This window comes from Propithecus coquereli, unplaced genomic scaffold (genome assembly GCF_000956105.1).
Source record: "Propithecus coquereli isolate 6110/MARCELLA unplaced genomic scaffold, Pcoq_1.0 Scaffold27, whole genome shotgun sequence".
Lineage (NCBI taxonomy): Eukaryota > Metazoa > Chordata > Mammalia > Primates > Indriidae > Propithecus > Propithecus coquereli.
In genome coordinates this window covers 6366887-6378743 of record NW_012148285.1, presented here as the reverse complement: position 1 = coordinate 6378743, position 11857 = coordinate 6366887, and the positions used below count along the sequence as shown (strand labels likewise).

Here is an 11857-nt window from a genome sequence, read left to right as displayed (position 1 = left end):
CCCTTTGGCCTATTACTGACATGTATAAGAGAACTTCAGTGGTTTATATTTTACTCATTGTTTTGATATTCTATTTTTTATTTTTTTTCAGACAGTCTTGCTCTGTTGCCCAGGCTGGACTGGTGCAGTGGCATCAACATAGCTCACTGCAGTTTCAAACTCCTGGGCTCCAGTGATCCTCCTGCCTCAGCCTCCTGAGTAGCTGGGACTACAGGTGCACAACATCACACCCAGCTAATTTTTCTATTTTTAGTAGAGATGGGTCTCGCTCTTGCTCAGGCTGGTCTCAAACTCCTGGCCTCAATCAACCTCCTGCCTCGGCCTCCCAGAATGCTGGGATCACAGGCGTGAGCTGCCATGGCTGGCCAATAAACTGGTTTTCAAAGCCTTCTAAAAGGGCATATTTCTCATGGTTTTCTGAGATGTGTGCTCTTTCTCAGGGGTGTAAGCAGAGGGGCCAGACACCTACTGTGAGACCTGCAGGTCATGCTGTGGCCACTGACTCGGTGTTGCTGGCTTATTCTGACATTGAGAAAAAAGTCAAAGGGTGGAGAAAACCAGTGGACCAGGATAGCAAAATTAACAGCAGGCAATGTCCAATTCCCCATGTCTCTGCCTCTTGTATACAGTCAGTACGTGCCTTGTGAAGATCACTACCTCCCCTCAGCCTGAGATGTTGCTTAGTTACCTGTACAATAAACGGTCCGTGCCATGGTGGCTGCAACGATGCTAACAAGCCCCGTGCCCGCCCCAAGCTCCAGCACGGTGCACCCTTGGAAGAGGTCCCGTTGGAACAGGATATAGTCCGCCAGGAGCAGGGCGCCCCGCCACACCTGGAAGGCAGACGACAAGGAAGGACAGGCAACGTGAGGCTCTGCAGAGACCCTTCGGGGCCATGGGAAGTGGACGGGACCTACCCACCTGCTTGCCAACATCCTCCAAGGGGGTGGCCATGGTGTGCTCTGGACAGGATGGAAACCAGAAGAGAAATGCCCACTGTGAAAATGGGGATGGACAGAAAACCACAAGACAGGGGTGCATGGCAACCTGCCAACATGGTCAGATGGCATTGGAGGTTGGAGTTAGGCATTCAAGAGAGAAGTAGAGACACAGGCTGTGCTACCAGTCGGGAGGAGGTGTTTGAGCATCACTCAGAGACCAGGAGCCGTGGCTCACTCTCTTACAAGTAACTGGGTAGCTATACCCACAGCCCAAAGATTAGGGTCTCGAGAGTCTTGACTCAACCTAACTAAACACACAGGCATCACTCAACACGTTTTCATGGTCAATAAGTGAAAATTTTGCAAACAAAATATATTTGTATGCTAATACAATTCATTCCAGAATATTTTCTTACACTTAGAACTACACTAGAAGTTAACAAAATAAGTTAGAAGTTATATCTTTTTTAACAAAGTTGAAGAGAAGCATGATAAGTAATTACAGTAAGTATTCTCAAGCACAAAACATATTAGGATAGAATTCTGGTAGTTGGGGGGGAAGAGAATGGAAACATGAGATAAAGGAGAAAAAAGAATGATATGAAACACTTTTGCTACCAAGTAAGAACTCACTCTAGTATTTTTGAGTGAGTTGGTAATGGCCATCAAATGAACACACACAAACATGCATGGTAGGGTAGCTTTGCATGCTCGTCGGACTTGCACAAATCAAACCAAGTGCCCATGGAGAAAGAAGTGGGGACGGGGGGAACAAGGGAGGGAAGAGAGTGGAGAATAGCAGGGCTGTAAGTAGGTGGGTTATGCTCCCTTCCTCCATGTGGTTGGCCCTAGGAGGGGGACTGGGTAGTCTGCATGTCCCTGGTTCTTTTTGGTTCCCATGAGCTCTCACAGAGCGAGCATTTCATTGTGTGAAGGCCACTGCTGTGTTTAAAGATGTAAAAGAAGGGTCCAGAAAGAACATAAGCCAGCCACTCTGACTGTCCCAAAGCCAGGAGAGAAACTGGCTGTGTGGGGTGCTCCTGGGGCCCTGGGCCACTGCTCTTTGAAGGCTTTTCCTGGGCAAATTTGACTAAACACTTCTGCCCTGTGTGCAGACTTAGAATCTGAGCCCCGATAAGTGACTAATGCATTGTCCACCAGCATCTTGGCTGGACTTGATACTGTGGTTTGGAAGGCTCTTTTAACAAAACACGCTCCTTTCAGGATTCCATGTTGCTATGGTCTAAAATGCAGTCACTTGGTTTGAAGCTGGAACAGAACTGTATCCACCGACCCGCCTGACACCGAGTCACTTCACTGAACAGTCATTGGACAGACCCCTTCTCTGAGCCAGGCCTGGGGCTGGGCACCACTGACATTCCACTTGGTCTAGATCATCCCCGTTTTACAGATGAAGACACTGAGGCCAGCATCACTACATGTAAAAGCTGATGGGAAAAACACACCTTCTCTGTGCCAGACCCCATGCCACATGCTTCCTCACTGACTCCTCAAAACCACCCAATGACATGGGTTTGAGTGTTATCTTATAGATGAGGAAAATGAGGCTGGGAGAGGTGCAGCAGGCTGCCCAGGTCACACAGCGAGTAAGTGGCACATGTGGGGTTCCAAGTCAGGTCGTCTGCTGTTTGCTGGTTTTCCAGGGAAGGCAGATATCCCTCTTGAGGCAGGGTAGAACCCGAAAGGATGCTCAGGGACATGACTGGAAAAGCTTGGGGCAGAGGCTCCCGGGGCCCCCTCCCCACCTTCCATCCTTTCCCTCCAGTTGGTTTGGCAAAGCCTCAATTGGCCCTCTGCTCCCTGACCCAGCTGCCCTAAGCATTCCTGCTGCCAGGGGCACCGTCCCCTCGAGATCTCGGTCCTACATGGTTGGACCCGAGGTCCCCGGCAGCTTCATGGATGTGAGTTTTTCCTCCCCAGCTGCACTCAAGGAGTGGTCAGCTTCCCTTGAGAGAGAATGAGGACTGTGAGGTCAGACAGGCTGCGTGAGAATCAGGCTTTGTCACTTTCTAGTAGGGTGACTTTGGTCACTCAACTTCTTGGAGACAGAGCTGCAGTTTCCTCTTCTACAAAATGCAGAAGTACCCTTATCACCTCGTTTGAGGGGTCATAGTGGGCTTCAGCCAGATAATGCTTCTCAAAGAGCAAGGCTCAGAAACATCTGCAAACCACGGATCTAGGCAAAGCTCGCAGCCCTTGTACAGCTGGTGGTCACCGAAGCCCAAGGAGGGGAAATGACCAGCCCAAGGTCACAGTCAGGAAAAAGAATTCTAATTGATGAAAATGTGTCAAGATATTTTTCTAAAGCCACATGGAAATAAAAGAGGATTTAAAAATCAAGTCCTTTGGGAGCTTGATAAAAAACTGACCTAAGATGCGATTTCTGCTGACACTGCTGACATCGGGGCAGGACGGCAAGGGAGGGAATGGGACGCTCCGGGAGAGATGAGACAGAGGAGCGGGATGCCGTGCAGCTCTCTGCGGCCAGACTCGGAAAAGGCCAGTTTCCCCGCGAAGCTCGGTCAACACACAGGCTAGGAAGCCGAGTGTGGCTGACCCCGAGGGGACTCTTTTTTCTCGTGTTTGATGATATTCTGGAGTCTGGTGTGCAGAGATTCCAAGAGGTGCACCCTCCCCCCGGCCCTGTCTCAGGTGCTCACTGGGGCTCGAATGGGCGAACGTTCTTTACAACTGAGACGTCAGGATGCTCACAACGAATGCCCGGCACGTCTGCCCTGGAAGGAGGGAGGCTCTGTCAGTGCACTGCCTGGGGGTTGAAGCCCTCTGACTTAGTGGCCTCCCTATCCAGGGTTGAGGGGGCTCCTGCCCAGTGGAAAGTCATGGCGTACATTTAAACAATTCCAGTGGCATCATAAGAACATAAAAGACCAGCCTGAGGAACTCTACCCATGAGAAACTCTAGGGTTAGCAAAGAGATGAGACAGTTTCAGAGTCTGATCTGTACACTGCCCCCATCAGAGTCCACAATTATTTGTCTCACCCCATTTGTTAACTGAGTTACTAGACCTGCAGGGATCCCAAATCTCTTTCTCTGCCAGTCTCCTTTCTCCCCACTTGGGGAGTTAAGCGGATGGCGGCTCACATTTATTGAACACCCAAGCTTCCTATGTGCCATCTCTCTTCATTCCTTACAAGACAAGGTTATGCCCATTTTACAGATGAGGAAACTGCATGTCACCCCTGCTGGAATGGTCTAGAACAGAGCCTGCTGGGTGCCACTGTGCAGGTGCTCAGTGGCTGCTTGTTGAGTGGATGAAGGGATAGACAGACATCAGAGCTGTTGTTTTGTCTGTTTGTATTTGAGTGTGAACCACTGACCCTGTTCCCTGTCCCAGGCCAGTGCTGGGAGAGCCTTTCCACAAGACCTCAGGTACCATGAGGGACCCTGGACTTAATGAACAGACTCAAATCAGAGCTCCTTTCCCTGGATGAGCAGCGCTGGGGGTGGCAAGAGTGCTGGCTGTGGAGACTGACCACATGCATTCGAAACCTTCCTCACCACCACCGAGCTGCCTGACGCTGCGCTCGTCGCTTCCTGATCTGTGCACCCCCCACCCCAGGGGGCTGTGAGACTGGGGGACAGGGCACTGGTAAAGAAACCCACAACACCGCAGGGACTCAGCCACCGCCGCCCCACTCCTGCCTTGGCTCCCAGTGCTGCTGGTGTTTCCAGAGTGCTGGGTCTTTAGATTTCACAGTGTGGAGTCACCAAACCCCTCTGCTCTGGCCCCCATGCGTGGGTAGCAGATGCTACCCTGTCGAAACCTCTTTCCTGCCCCACTTTTCCTGCCATTTCATCACCTCCCCTACCTGGCTTCTAGCTCCCAGCTGTGTCCCACACCTGATTAATGGTGGATTTACGTCCCTCTCCATCTGCCACGCCCCAGCTCCAGAGCCTCCCGTGGCTCCCTGTTGCCAGCCCAGCCCTGCCAAGGCTTCTGCAAACGGTACCTTGCCCTGCACCACCACCCCCAGCCCCTAACATGCTGAGCTAGAGCAGAGCACGGTTGTGGGGGGCGGCAGCAGCGGGGCTTCCTGGAGGAGGTGTGGCTGAACTGGGACCTGCACAGCCATGAGGAATGTGCTGCGAGCAGAGGCTGGGGACAGGAAGGAGGCACAGCACAGGAGAGGCCCACAGGTGAGGAAGCGCACGGAAGGGTGTGAGGCTGGTGGCGGCGTGACTTGCACAGGAAAGAGCTGTGGTTCTGGAGAGCTCTCCCCGCTGCGGCGGCACAGGTTCTGATAACCTCTGCTGCCCGACCCGTCCCGGCCAGGCCTGAACACAGAGCCAACACTCAGACCATATTGCGCCCTGATCCAGGCTGTGGAGCTGCCTTGGTGGCAGGTGGGCCAGACCTTCACTTACCTATTTTGATGATACTGTGGGGGCTGTCCTCGTGTGCCTCGTCTCCCATGTTGTCCTCTTCTTCCTGTGCTAGAATCATGGGATGTACCTTGTCTCTCGGAGGCCCCGCTGGGTGGAGATCAGAGGTGGCCCACGGTCTTCTCACTACGTCCAAATCCCCGTCCTCGTCCAGCTGAGCTCCTGCCCCTTCCTGGCCAGTGGTGTCAGCCCCGGCCTGGAGGGAGAAACCCTCATGCCTGTGGCCACCTCCCAGAGGGGACCCTGTGCTGCCTGTCCCGGCAGGAGGAGGCTCCTCTGTGTGAGCGTCTTGGTGATCACCACCCTCAGCCCCTGAGTCTGTCCAAGAGTCTCGGCTCCACAGAAGCTTGAACTGGGACAGGAAAACTGAAAGGCAAGAAAGGACACACAATGAGAAGAATTTCAAGGTGTCTTCTTTTTCTCTGAGAAAATTCGATGACCACCTGCAAAGATTTTTAAAGGCCAGGTAGAAATACACTAACACCAGCAGATAGGCCCATTTGATTCAGCTGTGACCACACTGGGTGGCTGGGGCCATCAAGGTTACAACCACCACCATTGCCGTGAACAGCCACCATTTTATGAGAATCTGCAGTGCAGGCACTTGGCCCATATCATCTCGTTTAACCCTCACAATCGCCGTGAAGACAGTATTATCAGCTTCATCCCGCAGACGTGGAAGCTGAGGCTTAGAGAGGTTAAGTGAGCTGACCAAGGCCACATAGCCTTGTACGTGGACGAGGCCGAGGTAGGATTCAAACCCAGTTTGCTCTACGTTTAGGCTGACACCCTTCTGCCTCTTAAGGTCTGGAGGACAGGACAAGGATGTGAAGTATCCCTCACCATCTGGTGACCAGAAAGTCACTGTGCCAGGAGAGGTGGTCAGGGGCACGGGGTACAAGGACTTCAGAGTGGGTAGGTCTAGGCTTGAGCCATCTACCAGGTGTCTGATCCTGGACAAGTCACCTATCTGCTCTGAGCCTCAGGTTCCTCATTTGCATTACGAGGACAATAGCATCCACGCCTGGATTATTTCAGGCTATGATGGGATAATAAACGTATAAAGCACCTAGCTCAGAGTAGGTACTCAATACCTGCTCCCAATCCTTTCTCTTCCCTTCACCCTTACATTCCACGAGGTGGGGCTCACTGTTCTCCACCTTCTCCAGGGAAAATGCAACTGTGACACCAGGACAGGGCCACAAAGGGAAGACCCTGACTAGAGCTCTTGCCTCCAGGCCTTCGCACAGGCTGTTCCCTCTGCCTGCGGTGCCTTTCCTTTGCTTCTGTCTGGGTAGATCCCTCTCAGCTTTTAGGACTGGGCTCAGGCATCTTCTCCAAGGCTGGGTTCAATGCCTCTCTTTAGGCGCCCACGGCATCCTGGGCTTACGCCAGTGTTTGGAGTACTTCACTCATCCGCCCATCCATCCATCCGCCCATCTAACAAACACCACCGAACGTGGACTCTGTGCTGAGTACCATGCTAGGTGCTGGGGACACAAAGCAGAATTCGACATCCTAGGGGCTTATATCTTAGGGGGGCAGTGGCGGAACAAACATTACACAAGTAAGATAATTATGGACCATGTACCAATTGCCATGAATACAGTAAAACTATATTCTGTGCGCCACAGATATGGCAACCACACAATGCAGGGGTTAGCAAACTGCTTCTATAACAGGTTAGTCAGTAAATATTTTAAGCTTTGTGGGCCATGTGATCTCTGTTGCAACTCCTCAACTCTGCTACTGTAGCACTGAAGCAGCCATAAGAACATGTGAACGAACAGGCATAGGCATGTATCAATAAAATTTTATTTACAAAAACAAGCTGCAGGTCAGATTTGCCCCACAGGCTACAGTTTATAGACCCCTGGTAAAATGTGTCATCCCAATTAGGATGGAAGGGAAATTGGAAATATTAATAATCACACCAGGACAATGAGTGAATACAGGGTAATTGGAATTGGGAGGGTGGTCAGGCAGGGCTTGTCTGAGACGACAGCTGAGGAACCAGGGCTGGGAGGGAAGAAAGCAGGTACAGTGACTGAGGGACAGAAGGAGGTGACAGTGGCCACAGAGCAGTGAGGGAGGGTGACATAAGGGAAGACACCCAGGCAGAGGCTGTGTCAGGCTGGCCCTTGCAGGCGGAGGTGAGAAATCTGTAAATTATCCTGAGAGCAATGACAAGTCACTGGAGGTCCCCATCAGGGAGTGCCGCGATTTAACGTGCATTTTCAAAAGATCTCCTTGGCTGCCGGGGAGATGGCTCGGGAGAGCATGGAGCAGGGAGTCCCAGAGGGAGGAGACACAGGCAACCAGGCAAGTGGAGGTGGCCCCAGAGGTGGCCGGACAGGGGAAGGGGCCGTGGGGATGCAGAACAGTGGACAGCTGGAGCCCCAGTGCTGTTTCCTGACGTGCTGGCCCCTGGGCTTGCTGAGGACAGAGCTTGGCTCACCCAGTTCTGTGTTACCAGAATCAAGTCCTGTCCCTGGCACACAGTAGGTGCTCAGCAAGGCACAGGAGTTTGCTCAATGAAAGAAGGGCACTTAAGAAGTGGTGTGAGGATAACAATGAAACAAGCCAATCTCCCCAGTATTTTCCCCAAAGAGATGAGCGTGAGAAAGCAGAAAACAAAATGGGATCCACTGGGCACCTGGGCCCAGGACCTTACCGGGTTGCCCCACGCTGTTCAGCCGCACCATGAGGTGTCTGTGGTTCGGGGTATAGAGGTGGACGTCTGACAGCACAGTGTCGCTTCTAAAGGTGACCTCGTCCATGGCTGGGGTGGGAGCCGACTGCACCATGGCCTAGGCTCCACATTAATCCTGAGACAGGAGCACCTGAGAGGTGAGAACAGGTCCTTAGCACGGCAGGTCCCACAGGGGAGCAGTGTAGATGTACCCAACGAGGTGGCCAAGAGCTCTGCATCTCCCAGGGAAGACACTGCTTCCCTTGTCAACTCCGTTTAAATTTTTCCTAAGTAGAAAGTCTTAGAGACTTGACCAGGGAAAAGAATCTGGATAGAATTTAATCGTGTTATTCTGTTTATAATATATTCATTTTCATAGTAATCTCTTATTCATGGTGAGGGATCTGAATTTCCATTTATAGTGATAAAGTTTCCTTTCCTTTTCTTTTTCCAACTTTTTTTATTATGAAAAATGTCAAACAGATAAAATTAGGGGAATATAATAAACACGCATATACCCACTGCTTAGATTCAAAGATTGTCAATATTTTGCCTTATGTGCTTGCCCTATGTATCTAGTTTCTCTTTTTCTTATTCTAGAAGCTTATACCACCTACCCACACATCATTTGTTTTAAAGCTTTCCTATTAAATTTTTCAAAAATGTAAATGGACTTAAACGAAAAGCAGTGAAAGGAATCACTATACAGGTGATATATAGATATAAAAAAATTATGGTGAAACAGCAAAAACTAGTTTGGAAAACCATGCCTGAGGCACAGTGGTCAAAAGCAGGATCTCCCTCCTACCAAATGTTCTACCTCATCAAAAAGCATCAAACAGCAGCAGTTTGATGGGTTTTGAAGCTGGGAAGACCAGATGGGAACTCTGGTCTCCCACCTCCTAGCTACATGACCTCAGGAAAATCACATCTCTCTGGACCTGCTTCTTCAGCCAGTCTCACCTTACAGTGTCACTGGGCAGTAAAGTGCTCAGCAGAATCCTTGGCCCATAGCAGTGTTACTAAAATACCAGCAAATTCCTTGTCCTGGGGTTGGTTTCAGGTGTTTGACCCAAACCTGCCCATAACCCCTGACTGCCTACAGGAACCGTTCCTACCTGGGTAGGTATGTGCACTAGCTGAGTGCCCTAGACACGCCATGAAACCCTGCAGGGCCTCCATTTCTTCAACTGGAAAATAGGACCCAGGCGTTCTCATGATCTGAGTACACAAGTGGAGTTCCTATGTGTAAGTGCTTGCAGCAAGGCAGCAAAACTTGTCCCTACACAAAATTTTTTTAGGAAAAAGACAATTCCTTATAAGTCTCTGTGCTGGCTTTCCTACTTGACACCATAAACCAGCAAAGAGCAAGTGGGTTGTGAGGAAAAGCTGAATCTGGCAAATCAGTGCAGAACTTCCTGGTGTCAGTCAAAGTGATGGAGAAGTACTTCACCCCCAGGCAAAAGCTCTCAACCAGCAAGGACTGGCGATATCAGCTTGGATCCAGGAAGAGGAAATACAGCTTAGACCTACTACACGAATCCTTTTAAAGGCAGATTTGGCTCTACCAGGACTGAGAGATGTCCTGGGGGAAAACTGAGGACTGCCACATAAAGCTTTAGGGGGAATAAAAAATAAAAAGATCCTCTCTGATGTTGTCATGAAAGTCAAAAGTGCACCAAAGGACGCCATTTTTTGCTATAGTGCAATTTTGTTGAAGAAAGTACATTCCAGAAAAATAAATGTTCTTTGCTCTTTCCAAAAGTGAGCATAATATTACACAGCAGGTTTCCTTAAATATAGACAAAAATCCTTTCCAATTCTTAATTTGTATTTGAATTTTTAATTTAAAATTCAAACTCCCTAGACTTCCCAGGAAATGTACTCTGCATTGTAAGTCCTAGGGGAAGAAGATTCCCTCTTAAGGGGCTTTCCCCAGAAAAAGCTCCCTGGGAATAAAGAGGCCTCTTGTACCTATCTCAGGGCCTGCGTGAGGAGTAAACGAGACAATGATAAATTTCAGGGCTCAGGACATAGTAAGTGTTCAATAAACAAAGACAGTAAGTATTATCACTATAGTAATATAACAATTATTATTAAAGGAAATGCTGGGAAGACAGAAAAAGGGAATGGTCAGTTTCTCTAGTTAGGAAAAGCTGACTGAGAGTCTCTATGGGAGTGCTGAGGCTAGATGGGCTTTGGGCTCCTCTCCTCACCGGGCACAGCTTGGAAAGGAGACCCAGGTTGCGGATGTAACTGTCAACTAAAGAAAAACTAAGCTTTTAAAGAATTAAAGTTAGTTTTTTTTTTTTTAAAGGTAGTTTTATTCAGAGTCTTACTGAGGATTGCAACCCAGGAGTCTTTCAGAGAGTAAAGACTACTCCAAAGTAGTGTTTCAGCCCACAACTCATTTATCAGGTGGTGGAGGTTCCACATGTGCTCAGGAGTTACTTTAGAGCACAATCTAATCAAAGTGTAGGTGCAAAAATACATCTGGTTATAGATTACAAAGGCATCATCATTAATCTGGTCAGACGTTATCTTATGTACAGGGAGAGGCAAGGGCTACGATCAGTGAGTTTATCTTTTTAAAAAAACTTAGTGATTCAAGCAAGAGAGGCAGGAACCTGTGCTCTATCCTGCCTATCTTCTTCAGGGCATTCTTCCACAGGGCTGCCCTTTGTGAAATTTTGCTGCCAAGCAGAATGAGCAAACGTGGTTTCTTACCTTCACTATTTTATCTCACAGAACCCACCCCGCCCCTCGATCGGGCTGCCAGTTGGTTCATCCCTGAAGCAGGAGATGACAGGTGTTTTTGGCTCCTCTCATAGGGGTGTGGGGGCCACACTCAGACACTGTCCACCTTCCTCTTCTATAGGTCCCTAGTCAAGCTGTCCCAAAACACAGTTTGCTAGGACCAGGAGGTAGAAATAACTTCCCTCCTCCCGGTCTTTCTTTCCACTAGGTGCCATTCACTCGATAATCAGGAATTGGGCACGATTCCGTGGCGGTTCACAGCCAGGCGCTGGATAACGGAGGGCAACGAAGAGTGGGAAGCTGTAGGAACCAAGGCCCGCGGTGGGGGTGTGGAACGACTTGGCCTGGCTACAGCTGGCAGAGTTGGAGTCAGCGGCTCCGCGAGACCTCCTACCCGCGAGGCTCCTCGTTCTGTTTGGCCGCCTTCGCGACCCCACTCTTGTTAACCATTGTCCTCTCAAAAAGCAAACACAGTTAGGGCATCGCCTTCCCTTCCTAACCTGGAACCGAGGGAGGCTGCCTGGACTCCGGATGGAAACCCAGGTGACCATGTGGACGTCTTCCTCCAACACCCGTGCTTAAAAGGGGAAACTGAGGCGAAGAGTTGGGTCAGGCCTTAGAGACTTGGCCTTCGGGTCCGTGGGAGCCCGGATTTCAAAGCCAGGCACAGTGCCAGGAAGCTCCCTGCACCCTACCCCGTTCGGCCGCCTCTCCCAGGAACTTACCCGCTGCGGGGCCCAGCAAGGGGTCCCACCCGACCCCATCACTGCGGGACTCAGGAGGCCGCCATAACAGGCGATTCGCGCAGGCGCGGCCCCGCCCCTGAGCGCGTCCGTCCAGGCGCCCCTCCCCGTGGTCCCGCCCACCTGCCCGGACCGCGCATGCGTGCGAGCACCGCCGGCGGCCAGTTTCTGCCCTGGCTCTAGGCGCGCGCGGCTGCGTGAGGAGACGGCAGGGCTGTCACTTGTAGTGATTTGCTGAGGCGACGGGGTCTAGGTGGGGACGCCTCTGCACGTGGGTGGCCGAAAACTCACTCCTCAA

The 11857-nt window shown here is 50.7% G+C and overlaps 1 protein-coding gene across 1 annotated transcript in view; it reads right to left on the bottom strand.

The window, feature by feature from the left end:
* METTL22 (methyltransferase like 22) overlaps positions 1-11602 on the bottom strand; it is a 15463-nt gene extending 3861 nt beyond the window's left edge. Inside the window, exons 1-5 of the mRNA XM_012647538.1 lie at positions 11542-11602; positions 8042-8210; positions 5350-5733; positions 922-962; positions 689-833 (exon numbers count right to left, since the gene is read on the bottom strand). Of these exons, the coding sequence (XP_012502992.1) occupies positions 689-833; positions 922-962; positions 5350-5733; positions 8042-8174 (703 nt within the window). The 5' untranslated portion in view covers positions 8175-8210; positions 11542-11602. The remainder of the gene's footprint in view (positions 1-688; positions 834-921; positions 963-5349; positions 5734-8041; positions 8211-11541) is intronic.
* Positions 11603-11857: the final 255 nt, after the last annotated feature.